Source organism: Trachinotus anak, unplaced genomic scaffold (assembly GCF_046630095.1).
Source record: "Trachinotus anak isolate AG129_WGS33_773 ecotype Australia unplaced genomic scaffold, CSIRO_AGI_Tana_v1 ptg000012l, whole genome shotgun sequence".
Classification (NCBI taxonomy): Eukaryota; Metazoa; Chordata; class Actinopteri; order Carangiformes; family Carangidae; genus Trachinotus; species Trachinotus anak.
In genome coordinates, this window is record NW_027273863.1 from 2,801,518 (window position 1) to 2,820,074 (window position 18,557).

The following is an 18,557-nucleotide window of genomic DNA, read 5'->3' on the forward strand; positions in this document are numbered from 1 at the left end:
ATACAGTATAATATAGTGAGGCACTCCAAAGCTACTACAAATCCCACCAAGGAGTACGTCCAGGTTTCAAGGTAAAAGGTGGCGTGGGGAAATCATTCCCAAAAAATCTCCTTGTATTTGTTCCATGATTAGTTCAAAACACCTATAGCTCTTGCAAAATTACTATGAAGCTGTCTGTTCTAGAGAAAAACAATCCTTATTTGACTAAATTTGGATAAAAGAAATTTCTTCCATAAGTAGTTTATGAGCCTGATATTTTTGGATTTAGTACTTCTTAGGCTACGTATACCAATACTTTGAAGTACTTTTACTGTGTACCCATTCTATTACAGAGTTTAAAACTCAAAAAGTTCAATTGTCTTCTCTGGAAGGGACATACAGTAAAAGTAGGCAGCTTCATAGTAATTTTCCAAGACCAGCTTTATAGAATCAGAATCAGTTTTATTGCCAAGTATGTTTCCACATACAAGGAATTTGTTTTGGTGACTGGTGCAATTGGAGGTTCTTGGAGGTTCTTGTAAACAACAGGTTTACACAGTTTTAGTTTCTGCCTGTATGTGGGAATCAGGTGGACCATGACATGGTCAGAGTGGCCCAGTGCAGCCCGGGGGACGGCGTGATAAGCACCACTGATTGTGGTGTAACAGTGGTCCAGAGTGTTCCCCTCTCTGGTCGGGCAATTAACAAACTGTCTGTATTTGGGCAGTTTGTGGTTGAGGTTACCTTTGTTAAAGTCACCAAGGACAATAACTACGGAGTCCGGGTTGGTCCGCTCCACACACAGTATCTGCTGTGGCCTGTGGTGGGATGTAAACACTGACCAGGATGAATGAGGTGAACTCACGGGGGGAGTAGAAGGGCCTGCAGTTTATGATGAAAGTCTCCAGGTCAGGAGAACAGTGCTGCAGGATCACTGTCACTAGGTGTTTTGAGCTACTCATGGAAAAAAATGCAAGGAGATTTTTTTCAGATTCTTTTCCTTTCATCCTTAAACACACTTTGTTGTTTACAGTCAGAAACCTTGGTGTCATTTTTGACCAGGACTTGTCCTTTACTTCACATATAAAGCAAGTCTCTAGGACAGCCTTCTTCCACCTGCGCAACATTGGAAAAATCAGACCCATTCTGTGTCTAAAGGATGCTGAAAAGCTAGTTCATGCATTGGTTACCTCAAGACTGGACTACTGTAATTCGTTAGACACCCTCTCTACCTTTAAGATCAGGCTTAAAACTGTCTTGTTTAGTAAAGCTTATAGTTAGGGCTGGCTCGGGTATGTCCTGACCCATCCCTTAGTTATGCTGCTATAGAGCTAGACTGCTGGGGGATTCCATGATTCACTGGGCGCTCTCTCTCTCTCGACTACTTTATTAACTTTGTATTTTTTTTTCTCTCCCGTAGTTTGTGCTTCTCCTCTCTCTCCCTCTCTCTCTGTCCTCATTCTGCAGGTCTCTCTGCCTCTGCAGCAGCAGGATCCAGATCCACCACTACTCATCTTTACTATTAACCACTGTTACCTGTCATTATTATTGATAACACCATTACCGACACAGCTGTTCCTGGTCTCTCTCTCTCTCTTCTCTCCTCTCTCCTCCCCCCACCCCCCCCTTTTCTCCTCCTAAACCCAACCAGTCGAGGCAGACCCCCCCACCCTGAGCCCGGTTCTGTTGGAGGTTTCTTCCTGTTAAAAGGGAGTTTTCCTCCCCCCTGTCGCCAAGCCCTTGCTCTTTGTGGGAACTGTTGGGTTTTTCTCTGTAACAAAGTAAGGTCTTGACCTTACCCTGTAAAGTGCCTTGAGATAATGTATATTATGATTTGGCGCTATACGGATAAAATTGAATTGAATTGAATTTAAAGAAATACTGGAAATGAAACCCCACGCCATTGTTAAACTTTGAAACCCGGGAGTACTCCTTGGTGGGATTTTAAGTAGTTTTGAAGTGGCTGACTATTGTATATGTGAAAGTTTTCCAGTAAAATCTGTCTCTCCTCGGAGCTGTTTTACCGTGACTACCGTAAACGTTTGATCAATCGCGCACTCGAAATACAGGAGCGGCTGGTTTGACCACGTAAACACCAATGACGGCTGGCTTGAGCGCGGTACAATGTTGCTTCAAAGTGAAATAAAACTTCAATCAGGAAACGGGAGGAGGAGTAAAGAATCATATAATCAACCCCGGTGATGCAGATATTGTCTGTGAATGTGTTTGTAAGAGAAAAATAAGCCTAAAACAGATTTACAGCTAATTTTTGGGTTGAGTTCCAGCACTGTTATAAATTTGGTTGTGCTTAACACTGTGATTCATATAGTGCACTGTCCTATTTTTCTTAATGTAGGCTGTCAATCATATTTTTGAAATGTAAAATGAACAACTAACTTTCAGCCCCAAATCTAAATGAATGAGTGAAATATTATCATGATAAATGGGCTGATTATAGTTTTTTTTACTTTTATTAGGCTCACATAGACCACGTGATGCACTTCATGTCCTGTGTGATTGTCCCCTGTGTAACTTTGATTGTTGTTATGATTTTTCTCTGATTATTTTGATTTGATCTCATGTTTTTATGTATTTCTGCAATGTTGTTACTCTATAGCACCTTGTAACCCATGTTTTGAAAGGTGCTCTATAAATAAAGTTTGACCTTTTCTACACACACACAGTACACACAACAGTCCATGGATCATGGCTGTACAGGTAGACTGGGTCAGGAACTAATCAGTTGTCCATCAGGTGGATTTATTAATATTGTCATTCTGATGTGGATGCTGCTTGTTTCAGACCTGAATGACTTGAATCTGGTTTTTCACTTTGTTTATGAAGACGTGTGACTTTGAATGGAAATGTCACAAAACTCTCGAACAGCCACATGAACACATGACTAAAGTCTGAAGTGATATAAGATCCTTTCACCTGTTGTAGACCAGAAGAGCCAGGACTCTGAGGATTGTACCGGGCTTCGGGATTCTTATCTGACCAGGAGCTGCTCTGCTGAAAGATTTCAGAAAAATTAAGAAGTAAAGGTCCACTTACTGACTTTTTCCAGAGCTTTCACCCACAGCAGTCTTTCTCTGGAGCAGGTGGGTCTACATTCAAAGGTCAGATGTTGAACGTCTTCCCTGATCTTCCTCCAGTCGTCCTCTGACTCCTGCTCCATGACTTTTGACCTTTGTGTTGACAGACAGCTGATGTTTCTGCTCATGTCCAGGGTGGCTGTGGTGTCACTGACATGGTGTTGGCCACAGCTGTCTCCTGTGATGTCATGATGATATCAAGTGTTGGTCTGGGGCTCTTGTGTTGGTGGTGGTCCTGCACAGAGGGCTGCTGCTGGTTGGGACAGTCTGGACTCACAGCTGAGGGATGGTGGTCTTGTTGTCCTCTGTGTATTTCATCTGGGCTGTGGTGATGGCTGTAACCACTTGCTCCTCCACCACATTCACATTCCTCATGCAAAAGGAAACAGAGATGATGACACATACTTCAGACTCAGAGTTTAGTCAGTTTATTTGTTGAATGTTCATTTATTTAGCTTCTGTAGAGTCAATACTTTCTCTGAGTCACGTTCATCTGAAGTTACTCTAACTTTTATTTCACAGTGTTACTGATTCTGAGGGTGCTGTTGCTGGTTGCCACGAACACCAGGTCAGACCTGAACCAAAGATTTGCCCCCACAGAGCTGTTAACTAACTAAACGGCCAAGCAGTCCATTTATTTCTCTAGAATATATGAGTTTTTTTGGTCTTCTTGTTTCAGTGAATAGTTCAAGTATTTCAACTGACAAAGAGACAAATTGTCCCCTTATTTTGTGAACATTTTATTTTGTGGGTAAATAAACCCTGTGACTTCTCCTCTGTGTCAGTTCAGTCCCTCACATGGTGAAAGAAAAGATAGAAAAGGTTTTCACTGAGTCTCACTCAGATGGTTCAGGGCTCGTGCAGCGAATGTGAACAGATCTCAGTAAAACCCACTTGATGCCTGACTGGATGAGCAGGAGTCACAACATGATGTGAAACTCTTTTACAAGCTTTAACACACACTCACACACATGAGACTGAGCTCCATGTTTGAACAGGTGAACATCCATGTGTGAGCTGCCGACTGAAGAAGCACCTGCTGCAGCCACAGATGAACACACTGATTTCAGATTCCTACAGATATTAATGGTTTGTCCATTTTACATTTATTGGATAATTGTGGTAATTTCTTAACATATGACAATTTTATCTGTAAATACATTCTAGTCTGTACCAAAAGGTGATATAATAACATACCAAAGTATAAAAATTGGTCTCCAAATGGAAAACACAAATATTGAGTTTAGGAATAATACTTGAAACCTTTTAGAAAAATACTCATAATAAATATTGTTTCTTAAAAACTACACCAATATTTGATGTGTTTTTAAATTAGATAAAATTATATAAGAAATATAAGAAATACTGTCATATTAAAAAATTAATACCTGACTGACCACTTATTCCCTTTAACTTAATTTATATTTATTCATTTACTCATTTTAATTGATTTTATTATATTATTTTTTCTTACTTATAATGCTCTTTTTTACTACTGTTTGCTCAGTTGCTTTCCTGATTTGTAAAGATCTTGAATGTGACTTATACTCGTTTAACTGTGTAATCAAGATTGTTAATTTAAAAAAAGTCACAATGATGACGTCAGGTCGGAGGTCAGAGTTCAGGTCAGGTGTTGACCACGGAATTTCGCGCCAAAGCGGCCAGTCCTGAAAGACGCTTCTCCAACATGATGGAAACAAACGTTGGAGCAGCAAAGAGAAAAAAACAGGATTCAGAGGAGAAACAAAACATCTGTCTGTTTAAAGTCTCTGCTCGGCTTGTTAGCATTAGCATTAGCCTGGAGAGGATGATGCTAACGTCACAGAGGAGGAGGAGGAGGTTCAGCTGAGCATTCAATTCAATTCAATTCAATTTTATTTGTATAGCGCCAAATCATAATATACATTATCTCAAGGCACTTTACAGGGTAAGGTCAAGACCTTACTTTGTTACAGAAAAAAACCCAACAGTTCCCACAACGAGAAAGCGCTTGGCGACAGGGGGGAGGAAAAACTCCCTTTTAACAGGAAGAAACCTCCAACAGAACCGGGCTCAGGGTGGGCGGCCGTCTGCCTCGACTGGTTGGGTTTAGGAGAAGATAGAAAGAGGGGGAGGGGGAGGAGAGGGGAGAGAAGAGAGAGAGAGAGAGAGAGACCAGGAACAGCTGTGTCGGTAATGGTGTTATCAATAATAATGACAGGTAACAGTGGTTAATAGTAAAGATGAGTAGTGGTGGATCTGGATCCTGCTGCTGCAGAGGCAGAGAGACCTGCAGAATGAGGACAGAGAGAGGGAGAGAGAGGAGAAGCACAAACTACGGGAGAGAAAAAAATACAAAGTTAATGGCATGAAGTCATCGAGAGAGAGAGGGGGAGAGAGACAGAAATAGAGAGAGAGCGCCCAGTGAATCATGGGAATCCCCCAGCAGTCTAGCTCTATAGCAGCATAGCTAAGGGATGGGCCAGGACATACCGAGCCAGCCCTAACTATAAGCTTTACTAAACAAGACAGTTTTAAGCCTGATCTTAAAGGGAGAGAGGGGGTCTGCCTCCCGAACCCACACTGGGAACTGGTTCCACAGGAGAGGAGCCTGATAGCTGAAGGCTCTGCCCCCCATTCTACTCTTACAAACTCTGGGAACCACAAGTTGACCTGCATTTAGAGAGCGAAGTGTCCTATTGGGAAAATAGGGAACTATAAGCTCTCCAAGGTACGATGGTGCTTGACCATTAATGGCTTTGAAGGTGAGGAGGAGGATTTTAAATTCTATCCTGGATTTTACAGGGAGCCAATGCAGAGAGGCTAACACAGGAGAGATGTGATCCCATTTCCTAGTTCCTGTCAGTACTCGTGCTGCCGCATTCTGGATCAATTGGAGGCTTTTTACTGAATTTTTGGGACATCCTGACAATAAAGAGTTACAGTAGTCCAGTCTTGAGGTAACAAATGCATGAACTAGTTTTTCAGCTTCCTTTAGACATAGAATGGGTCTGATTTTAGCAATATTGCGCAGGTGGAAGAAGGCTGTCCTAGAGACTTGCTTTATATGTGAAGTAAAGGACAAGTCCTGGTCAAAAATGACACCAAGGTTTCTGACTGTAGCTCTGGAGGCCAAGGTGATGTCATCCAGAGTCAGTATATTATCACATAGTGTATCTCTGAGGTGTTTTGGGCCAATTACAATAACTTCAGTTTTGTCTGAATTTAAGAGTAAGAAATTACTGGTCATCCATATTTTTATGTCCTTAAGACAGACCTGAAGCTTGGCTACCTGGTTAGCATCAGAGAGCTGCAGCCCTGAGACACCCACCTGTTCACCTGCCCCACCCTCATCTACACCTGAGCAGGTTACCGGTTTATCAGACACACAACTTGTTACTGTTTTCACACATCGCGAGAATTAAAAATGAGGCGAGAACAAGGCCTGAGCTCTTGATGGACTCTGGAGTCTGGACTGGTCAGGGACCTGGACTTTAATGATGAGGAGGACTTTTGTGGAGAAAGAGCAGGAAGAAGAGCAGCACATGAGGTAGGCTCTCTGTCATATGATCATTCACACTCTCCTACATCCTGGTTGGATTTACTCTTGTCTACAAGCTGTTGTGTTGATACAATGAGTGTTTGACACTGGTTTTAGCTCCACCTAAGAACTGTGTGTGTGTGTGTGTGTGTGTGTGTGTGTGTGTGTGTGTGTGTGTGTGTGATGAAGAACCTGAATCATAGCTGTGTATTGGTGGAGGTGGGACAGTGTGTGCTGGTGTCATTCAGTTACACACTGTAGGTTCATGTGTTGATGTTGTTGCTGCTGCTCCAGGAAAATATTGTTCCCATCATGTGGTGTGGATCCTGTCTGATAGAACAGATCTATAGGTGCTGATATACAGTCCTGCAGGATGATGTATTTCTATGGTCCAACCCTGAAGTCATCATCACCTGCTTCCCTCCACAAACAGCCAATAGGATTTCTCTGTTGTGTTTTGGATGATTAGAGTAAATCAGCAACAGTTTCTGATCCTGACAGGTTTTGTTCAGCAGGATAATCTTCACTAATGACTCCACTTTATGATGTTTGAAGCCTAAATACAATCAGCAGCAGTAAAAAGCTCATGTTAGGCTATAAACCAACGATACCACAGTCACATGACTTCACCGTCACCACCACTAAACTTCAGCTTGTAGTGTGATTTAGCTCTGAGCTCTTCTACAAAAGCTTTTCCTTTGACAGAATTAGTGACAGATTGTAGAAACACAACGAGGCTGTAAAGGTGGACTGGTGAGGAGATCGGTTTTCATGTTGGACTGATGACGTTGAACGTCCCCGACAACCTCTGTCGTCTCATTTAGACACTTGTTATCAACCGGCCTTTTTTAACAGATGGAGAAGCTTCAAGAAATCAGGACTGAGGGATTTACTGATGGATTTGATGTCAGAGAATCAAACCTGAAAATGTCTTGAGCTGCTGTTAAACACAGACCTGATTTCAGTCATCAAGCAGAAACACAGAGACTTCAGGAGCAGGGAACAGGAGGTAATCATTTCCAGGTGTTGTGACTCTTTCCTGCAGAACTCAGGTTGTGATCACAGGCTGCAGCCTGTCAGTGTAAATCCTGTACAAGCTACAGGTGTTTCCAACAGGAAGTAGCCTCCACTAAGAACCTGCAGTTCAAAACCTGGACTGTGGATGTGAGGAGAGTGGATTGTGGACAGGGGCCTCCAAGAGTTTGTTCCCAGGGGCCTCTGCATTCTGACTCCAGGTCTGCATTGATCATATAGAGAGTAGGTTTTCACCTTTGACCTTGTTTAACTCTGAACACTTTGGGTAACTGGTTGTAGTTGTTGTGTTGTTCCAAAGTGTAGAACAGCTGAAATGGCTTCATATGAAAGACTGAGACATGATATTAAATGTGTGGAGGTGGAGCCATAAAGACAGCTGTCTGGGTGAGACGTCAGAGGGGGCCAAACACTGACAGAAAGTTTCTCACCTGTAGAGGAAGGTGACACTGAGGGAGGCTGACTTTATCTTTTCACTGACTAAAAGAGGCCAGATGTTGATCACCATAAACATCTGTAATTGTTGACAGGCCTGTCTATAGAGAACAACATCAGTTTGACCGGCTGTTAAGACTCATGGCTCCAGACTCACTCTCTCTGATGAGTGGTTGCCTTCATGTGCAGACCCTAGTTTGGTTGGCGGTCATGTGATGTCACTGCTGTGATGTCATTCCTGTGGTATCATTGGCAGATGTTGGATCTTGTTCATCAGTGTGGTCAGGGTTTAATTTTGTAAACAGGAGTTCCTCCTTCACTGTAATAGGCAGTGTTGGACCATGTGGTTCTCCTCTGCTGAGCCATCACTCTCAGCTGACCAATGAAAAGAAGTGGAAGGGGCTCAATCTGTCAGCTGACACACCTGTCCTGACAGGTTTTTTGCTTTTTCCTGTCGTTGTGTGACTTCAGTTTCAAGATGAAACTGTGTTGACCTGGTAACAGGTTTACAGCTGCCTGCAGTGGACAGGCCACAATGATTACACAACACACACAACACAGCATCATCCTGGTACCACAACCACAGGTACTGAGTCAGCTCAGTGTCTCTCTCCCTGTCTGTTGTAGCGTTGGTTCTCCCTCTCCACCTGCCTCCTCCTCTGTCTCCTCATTTAGGTTTTAAAACAACCAGCTGCAGCTGCTTCATCTTTGGAACATGGGAACTGGATCAATAAATGGATGGTTTCACACCTTTCATCATTGCACCGTGTGTGTTTGTAGCTGATGAAACTGGAGGCAGTCAGAGCAACTGAGCCGCAACAGTCTGATGAATAATGATCATTCACTCACATGAAAACAACCATGTGAACGCACACTCTCAAAAAAATATGTGACCATTGGGGTTGCAGCCTGGAGCTCTGAGTTCAAGCAAGTGGCAAATATGATGTAGGTTTAATCAAAGGCGCTGAACCTGTAAACATAACACCAACGTCCTCCTACAGACCAGGTCAGAATCAACATCCATTAAAAAGGACGCAGTTGATCGCATGAACCCTGTTTTTGAGTCTCTCCTTAAAGCTGCACTGATTGTTCCAGGTGAAAAATCTCCTGTTCAAAAACCAAATTTTCCCCTCAAAAAGATCAGAGAGGTTGGCCAGCCGGATGAGTGGAGACTTGTTCAAGACCCGCAGCAGCAAATGCTGCAGTTCATACAGGGGCCTGATGTTCCACATCTCCACACCATCCTTTCCCTCTAACAGTAAATAGTTTTTTGTGCTTGATTTAGCAAATGCATTTTTCAGAATTCCAGTTGATCCAGACAGTCAAGGATGCTGTGAATCACCTACAATCTTTAATGCAGCATTAAAGGAATATCTGGAGTCTTTTGTGCTGCTGGCAGGAAGTGCTCTTTTGCAGTATGTGGATGATTTAATGATGTATTCATACACAAGAAGCATGTGACTGTTGCTCTAAAACATGGAGCTGTCAGTGCCCCCAAAACAAGCTCGTCTAAACTGCACTTTGTTTGTGAAACAGTAACATTCTTGGGTCATGTGATCACAGCAGAGGGTAAAACCCTCTCACCCAAACCAATAGAAGCCATTCAAAACTTTCCAAAGTCTGACACTAAAAAACAGCTGATTTACAGCTGAGTTTTTGGTCATGACACCCTACTGGAGTCAGTGGAGACAAAATGATCACTGAGAAAGATAAGGTTAAATGGACTCCTGAAGCAGAAAAAGCATTTGTTTGCTTTACAAACACCTCCGACGTTGGGACTGCCAGACTGCACCAGACCTTTCACACAGACTGTTGAGGAAAGAGGCGGTCACATGACTTCAGTACTGCTGCAGGACAATGGGGGACAACAGAGACCCTGTAGCTTATGTTACGGAAATTTCTTGTCTGCTTGTAGAGAGTCAAGAAACAAGACTGGAGGGGTAGCATGCACCAAAATGTCTATTCTCTATAGAGAGGAAGCAACACACAGAACCACACGGCAGTAAGCAGTTCAGAGTTGTGCTCCGCTGACTGAAGGCTTCACCTCATTTTTATACTTTCTGATATACCTCTGGCCCTGTGTTTGAAGCTTCACAGATATTCCTGTACAGGTGGTGGAAGTAAACAATTGGGGTACAATAAAAGCAGGTCGTGACCTATCTCAGGAATTTACAACTGAGTGTAATCCCCTGTGGGGATCAAGATATCATCCTGCCATTTTCCCTATATCCAGGAATTTTATTTCAGTGGGGCCATAAAAGTAGGGTTCACCAGGTCACAACTAAGGCTACAGACAACTATAAGATTATCTCATTGTTACTACAAAAGCATACAAAAATTCCATCACACTTACTTCTCATCAAAACCTGACTCTGTAGCTGGGGGACTTCAAAATAGGGCTGGGAGGATGCGTCGACGTGGTCGATGTAATTGATTATGTAAATTAATCGACGTGAATAATTTGTGTCAACACGTAAGTGTAAGCACAAGCTTGATCCCCCAGAACAACACACTGTAAGAAAAGGCCCACATGCGATCCTTGTGAAAAGGTTGTTCCATCCCCTTTTCACTGTGCCCTGTGAAAAGGGGATGGAACAACCTTATCATTGTGTTGTTATTATCATTGTTGGAGTATTGGTATTTTGAGTAAATGTTTCTATTAATTTTTTCAGGGTTTGTTTTTTTTTCTATATATGTAAGTTTGAAGATGTTTTAGTGGTTTATGTTGGAAGGGTCGGCCAACTTTGGATGTTTTCAGTTGTCTCTCTGAGTGGGGTTAATTGGCTGCTCAGTTAGGGAGAGAAGAAACAGGTGTGTGCTATCAGATCCTGTTAGGAGAATTTAGTGTGGGTAGTGGTAGTGTGGGGTTGGGGTGCTTGGGATGGGTAGCATTTTAGCTCACCCCCGTATTTACCTGAGAGGATGGTATGCTCCACATAGATGAAGAAGATTAAGTGCAAGCTATTCAGGGGTCAGAGGGAGAGAGAGAGACGTAGAGCAGGTGGCCGCTTGTAGTGAGACTGCAATTTTAGAATTTATTTGATATGGTTTAAGTTCTTTTTCTTTTGAATTTCCCGGGATTTATTTTTGTTTTCTGTTTGTAGTATTTGGTTAATAAAACATCACTTTTGAGCACATACTCCCACCTGCTGACAACGTTTTTTTGAAACATCTTTTTAAAAGCATCCGGTGCCCATATCATCATCTGCCCTTTGCAGAGAGAGGCAACACCACAGTCCTCTAAAGTGTGGGAATATTTCACTTGCGCCAACAATGTCATAGTCTGCAGACTCTGCAAAGTGCAGTTAGCGTACCACACTAGCACGATGGTGATGCATGTAGAATGTGTTTCTAGTAGTAACGTTACGTTAGTCAGTTCATTGATTTGTTTTAAATGTTTTTTTTTTATGTCACCTCACGTTAAAAGTAATTTCTGCACCGCTGCTAACTAACGGTAAAGTTAAGCGTCATCTAATGCTGTTATTCAGCGGTGTTACGTCTGGTTATGTACAGACTTTAAATCGTTCCTTGCCTTACCAATGTAAAATGCATTTGCCTGTGATTATTTTAACATGTAACAGTTACAAAATACAATTTTAAGTTTTAAGTCAAGTACTGAAGTAAGAACCGACATACAGTGATTAATAATCTAACACAGCAATGCTTTTGAATTTGAGGTCCAATGTGTTCTGATTAGGTACCCGAAAAATAGGCTGTATAATCCTAATTATTCACGTGTTTTATGTTTGTCTCCTTTTCATGATTAAGCAAAGCAGTGTGGATGATTTATTCCACAAAAGGAACCCAAATCCATGCACACCCCAGATGGCTGCTGAGCTTTCTGAGAGCATCCTACAAATGATCATCAAAGACATGAGACCCCTTGCTATTGTGGAGGGTCAAGGCTTCTGTGACATGATCGCACGTTTCATCCAGGGTGTACACTTCCTCCAGGCACCACTTTATGGAATTGACAGAGAAGAAATATGTGGCTACTATGGAGAAAGTGAAAACTGAACTCAAAAATGTCAAATCAAAAATCACACTCACTACGTTTGCATGAACAAGACTTGCCACTGAGGCATTCTTAGGAGCCACCTGACACTTTATTACTGACAGTTGGGAGCTGACTTCATACGGTCTGACTACAATGCCACTTGAAGAGTGCAACACAGCAGAAAATATTGCTTCCTGGGCGGAAAAGGTAGCAGAGAAGTTTGGTTTCTGTCCCTGAGATGATGTGCTGGGTGTTGTACGTGATAATGCTGCCAGTGTTGTGGCAGCTCTCAGGATCCTACAAGAGAAGCATGGAGTTGCTTCACATAGGTGTGCTGGCCTTACACTTCAGTTAGTAGTCAACCATGCCCTAAAGATGGGTCCCAAGATAAACAAGACACTTGTCCATGGGTGGATCTACCGGGGCTGCCACCCCAGCTGCCACCCCAGTTGGCAGCTTTGAATTCAAAGAAAAGTTATGACTCTACGCACTGCAGATGGAACGCAAGGACAGAGGTATAACGAATTGATTGTCCATGAAGAAATGAAAATAATAAGAAAAGTGCAGGGCTACTGGAGCTAAAATGCTGATTTTGAGACGATACAAATTGGACTGAACAACGTTACCGGCAATGCTTTCCTTACGAACATGTAACATTAGCTTCAGTATGTCTGACGTTAGGTCTGTGTAACGTAGAAAGGCTAGTATTGATTAAAAGTTTGTCATGTATGCTCAAATGTTATATTATCAGTCATTGTGCAGGATGTAAAACCTGATGAAGGCTCAACCAACTGATTAAACCAAAAAAAGCCTCAATTGACAATAACTAATGAATCTGAATCTTGTTTCAGAAATTTGCTTGGATTTCAAATGTGTGAATCACATGCTGCAGACTGGTGGTTGAAAGAGACCCTAAGTGGGAAAACAACACAAATTTATTCACACAGCATTCAGTGTTAAGTTGAACATTATTAGTATAGATTACTGTTAATATTAAAGGAAATCATAGTGAAGTTACTGTGAATCTTACAGAAATGAAGAGGAAGGGTGACATATCACCAAAGTCTAATGTGAGAGAAACAGAGGCTGAGCAACTGGGGAGTGACAAGGTAGAAGGCAGAGAAGACCAGGGACATGACAAGGTGGAAAAAGATGAAAAAGACCAACAGAAAAGTGTCAATGAGAACATGGAGGGCAAAGGTGATCAGGGACACAGATGAGGTGCGAGAGGGAGAGCGCAAGGGACCAGAGAACGTGCAAAGCTCAGACAGTGAAAGGGAAATTACAGTGTCTGAACCATCATGTTATCTCCAGTTGAGCTGGGCCACATGGTATGTAAATTATTACTGCATACTATGTAACATATTTGAATAAAAAGCACAAATCACAACAAAAAGCCATTTTGCAAAACAGTGCATTTAAGAGACATTGCTTAGCCTCAGTCAAATAAAAATTTATATTCATTCTAATTTTACTAAATTTGTTAGTGTGAGGAGTAGGGGGTGACAGTTTGAGTATTTCGTGTATAGTGTATTCGAGACCTATTATAGCCACTGAGGTTGACCTTACAAAATTAAGAAATGAGCCAAAAATACACTCCCAGGCCAAAGTGTTATACTGTGTGCATTAACACAACCTGAGGGTTAAACATAACTAATCAATGACAGCTCCAAATTGTGTTCATAGTAGTTGTTGTATATTTACTTCAGCTCTATTTCAATTTAAATCTTTCCTCCCCTCTGTCTTGTAGACATATCCAAGTCCAGGTGTGAGGGGCCAGCTCAGCCACAAGGGGGGTGTTTCCCCAAGACTCTCCAGGGAGGAGCCAGGAGAAGCTTCCAGACTGACTGGTACAAAGCACATCAATCAATCAATGGAGTACTCGCAGTGCCACTATGCGGCTTATTCTTTTACCTGTAGACACTTTTCTCTCCCTGAGGCTCCCAAGACTGTTTTCACCTCACCTGAGGGCTGTCGTAATTGGAAAAAGGCCACTAGGAAGATATTTTATATTGTTATATTTCAAAATTTTTAATTGCACCGTGGGTCCGAGGGGACCGTAATTTCAATTGTGCTGTATGTCCTATATGCGTAGCATAATTGACAATAAAGCTGACTTTGACTTTGATTATGGATAGGTTGCCTGCAATAGTATGGGTGCTTGAAGAGATTGCATCTGAGAACCATCCACAAAGAGCTGTTAAAGCAAGAGAGATATTGGCTCAGATTGATCGGAATTTTGTTGGATGCCTTGTACTGTTTCGAAACGTCTTGAATGACACCAAATTTTTGTCAGACATGCTCCAGTCTAAAACAGTGGGCTATGCTAAGGCTGTTAAACTAATTGAAGCACTTAAAGAGACATTAGTACGGTATCATAGTCAAGCCTCTTTTGATGAAGTGTGGAATGAAACACTTGATTTATGTCAAAGAAGTAACATTGATACAGCTCAGCAAAACCCAAAGAGGTCAAGACAGACAACAAGGGCACTTCAGGAAAGTGTCATCCCTTCCACCTTGGGACAGCATGTAGTTCCACGTAGCAAACACACTTTTTGTGTCAACGTGTACTATCCAGTTATGGATAACATGATTGAGAAATAGGAGGACGGTTTTCTAACACAAATTGTAACTTGGTGTCCAGGTACTAAATCAATCAAGTCCTACTTTTTTGAAAGAGGAAGCTGTTCTTTTATTGGCCAAGTCTTATGATTCAAAGATAGAAAGAAGAAGGAAAAGGAGAGTCCTACTACTCTGATGGAGTTCGCTCAATTTTTGGACCCATACCCAGTGTTTTTTATGAGTTAGGTTTTTACAATTAGGTTGTGTAAAATAGCAGTAGTTTTACCTGTGAGCAGTGCATCGTGGGAATACATTTTTTACAACTCTCAGGCTCATAAAGACCTATTTACAATGCTGTCTACCATGACAGAGAAGAGGTTATCATGTTTGGCTATACTCAGCATCGAGTCAAAACGCACTAAAGCGTTTTAAATATGTTTTTGAGGCATTTTGCTGAACAACATGGTAATTCGCCGCATTCAGCTCTTTTAGGCATACCAACTTCTTGTTCTGCTCACTGGTGAGCCTTAAAAAACTGCTAAAATGAACAACTGATATGTATGCATACATGTTTTTATTTCTTTGTGGAGCTGTATTGTTTTAAGTCCTGAGTGAAGTGTGCTCTTTAAAGTGAGATCAGTGTATGGTCATTTATTCCTAATATCAACTGTCTCACCTGAGTTTGTATTACCGGGCTTAACTCATGTGCCACAACAATGTAGCCTAAAGTTACTGAGTTGAAGTATCTTAATTTGGGGTCTTTCCAAGTGAATACTGATCGATATTACTGTGACTACTGTGATTAACTGTGATTATATCAGCACATATACTTCTGCCATAGGGTGCCCCACCTCAAAATCTCCTGCCTTCCTCTTGCCACCCCATGAATATTTTTCTGTATCTGCCGCTGTACTTGGCACTGCAAGATGCCTTGTAGAACATTTCAGGAAGAGTGAGCTGGCTATCAGCAAAGTCAAACAGAAACAAAAACAATAGGACACAGCTGAGTATAAACTGATCCAGGATGTGGCTGTAATATGGAACAGTACTTCTTACATGGTGAAATGCCTTTTGAAGCAGCAGTGGCCTGTGACTGTAACCCTTTCAGACCCAGAGGTCACACAACAAGAAAAGCACTACCTGGATCTGAAAGGTGACCGGTGTACCCTATTGGAGGAACTGGAGCAAGTATTCAAGCCTTTTGAACAAGCCAGTGTTTTCCCCAGTGGAGAGGCTTATGTCACTGTCTCTGTTCTGCCATCCCTGCTGAAGGGCCTTCGTGAGTCCACACAGAGAACATCCTTTGAGTCTGCACCTGCAAACTTGTTCGAGACAGCTGCAGATAGGGAGATAGCTTCAAGGGGTGAGGGTGAAACCACATTCAGAGAAATGTGTGCATCACTGCTGCTGCCCTGGACCCCCGATTTCGCAAATTAAACAAGTTCCTGTCATCAGATGATATTCTAAAAGTGCAAATCAGAATTCAGACTCATGCACTTCAAGTCAAAAAAAAAGGGAGTAGAGACAACTTCAACAACAGGCAAGTGTGGAGCAGGATGACTCAGCCAGGGCCCTGCCAATGAAGAGCTTAAGGTCTGTGCTGGACACATTGCTGGGCTCAGAGTCAGAGGAGCACAACAATGAGGAAGACCTTGGCCAGAATGAAGAAAGTGGTGACAATGAAATCGTGAGGAATGAGGTACTTCTGTATTTTAGTGAAAACTGTATTGCAAGGGACAAAAGCCCCCTTCAATGGTGAAAGGCAAACATGACAAGGTACCCCGCCCTGGCTGTTCTGGCCAAAGCATACCTGTCTGTGCCTGCAACATCCACCCCATCTGAACGCCTACTTTCAGCTGCTGGAAACATTGTCACAAAAAAAGAGCAAGCCTGATGCAGGTCATGTAGACATGTTCAAATTCCTCCATTGTAATGCCTAACTGTCTCGTCAACACACACAAAGTGATTGGAGACACACAGCTTAAGAGAGAGGGCGAGGGAAGGAGAAGGGAGAGAGAAAAGAAGAGTGGGAGAGATATTGGGAGTGTATTACTTTGCACTAGTTTATGTTATTTTGTAAAAAGTTACCAGTAGCTCAAATTACAGTTTTTTTTTTTTGTTTGTTTTTTTTTTTACTGTAAGATGCACTTGCTCCGTTTAGTATAAGATGATTTTATTTTTGTATTCCTCCTGAAAGTGACTTGAATTTTTCATTTATTTTGTTGTTGGATTCACATATCTGGCTTTAGAGTACATTTGCCCTACTACTAAATGCTTTTTACTTGAACTGATTAAAAAAGCTCTTGCTTTTATTTTATTTTGGAGAGATCTTTGTTACTGTAAGATGAGGGGAAGGTGTGAGGAGAGAGAAAGAGGGAGAGGGGGATAGAGATTTTGTGTAAGGGCTTGATTCAGATTCAATGCACTAGTTTACCTGTTACAGTTAAAAGAAAATACATGTTACTCTTTTTGAACTTGCTCTGTTTACTTAGATGGTTTTATTTTTTATTCCTCCAGACAATGATTCGAATTTTTCATTTATTTTGTTGTTGGATTGATATATCTGGCTTCAGATTGTATTTGCACTACGAATAAATTAATTTTATTTGAATTAGTTGAAAAAGCTCTTGTTTGATTTTGGAGAGATTTTTTTGAGAAAAAATACTCTCTAGTGCAGTGTTTCTTTAAAAGACATTTTAATAAATATTGACTTTTTTATATTTATTATGGGAATGTTGTTTTATTCATCTAGTAATGGGGAAATAATCGCAAATTAATAAATTAATTGTTAGATTAATTGAAAAATGAATCATTAGATGAGTCGAATATTCCGCATCTCTTAACGGTCTAACAAATTTATGCTGAAAGGAAACATGACAGCGTCCAACAGTTGCATCGATTGTACACACACACACACACACACACACACACACACACACACACACACACACACACACACGTTGTGTATATATTTTCACATTACAAGTTGCTCGCCCTGGACCTTCTCTATTTCGATGCTGGCATCGGTAAGAGAAATAGCTTCTAAGCTTCACACGGAGCTAACTTAGCCCATTTTCCACTGGTCAAAAAAACAGCTAAGACCGTTAATTTTTTGTCGGAAATGATGAAGGGTTTAATCGGCATATACAGCCGGGGTAAATGAATTTGCAGTAGACACGGGTATCTATTGGCTCCTGCTCCGATCGGCTCCGATCAGCATTGATGTAAACACAAAACCCGGGTGAACCTGCTAATTTTCACCTCTTTTCCTGCTGTAACGTCTCAGAGGACACAGACACACACCTGTCACCTGTTCGGCACGGTGCCATTACACCAGAAACACTGATGGTGGGGATGACAGAGTGAGCTGCAGCTCTGAAAGCTTTAAAAACACAATCACAGACCGAAACATCTCATACGGAGGCTCCGACACTTTGACAGACTTTCACCAGTTTGCAGGGCGGCTAGCAGCTCACTCTCCCTCCACTGTGTGTGTGTGTGTGTGTGTGTGTGTGTGTGTGTGTGTGTGTGTGTGTGTTCTAAGTGCAGAGGTGACATCGCTCCCTGCAGTTGTGTGTCCTGAGTCCGAACAGAAAGACAAACTCGACTGGCGGTGGAAAAGAAGTGTATCGGCTTTTGATAGCGCGTTTACCCGCTATTTCATGAGAGGATGAAGTGGAACTATCCCTCTGGTCATGAAAAGAAGGGAAATGTCATGAGTGAATAGCTAATTATCTATTCATACATTATTCTCTAATTACTAATAACACCACACCTTTGGTATTGCAGCCTCTAGGAAAGACACATTTTGGGAGGGAAGGCTCAGCTAACCAGCAATAACACTGAGCAGGAGAACCACTGATGCTGGTACATTTCATACCTTTATGCCGTTACAGCTTTAGGGGCGGGGTATGCTAAGTGGGGTCCAAGTGCGTCA

General features: G+C 42.0%; 1 protein-coding gene and 1 long non-coding RNA gene across 2 annotated transcripts in view; one reads left to right on the forward strand and one right to left on the reverse strand.

The window, feature by feature from the left end:
- LOC139628542 (uncharacterized) overlaps nucleotides 1–18,557 on the reverse strand; it is a 39,776-nt gene that overhangs the window by 16,919 nt on the left and 4,300 nt on the right. The window lies entirely within an intron of this gene.
- Nucleotides 13,093–17,199, forward strand: LOC139629298 (uncharacterized). The gene is made up of 4 exons (XM_071491839.1): nucleotides 13,093–13,258; nucleotides 13,809–13,936; nucleotides 15,617–16,048; nucleotides 16,383–17,199. Exons 1-4 carry the CDS (start codon nucleotides 13,093–13,095, stop codon nucleotides 16,512–16,514), a joined length of 858 nt encoding a protein of 285 aa, XP_071347940.1. The 3' UTR covers nucleotides 16,515–17,199.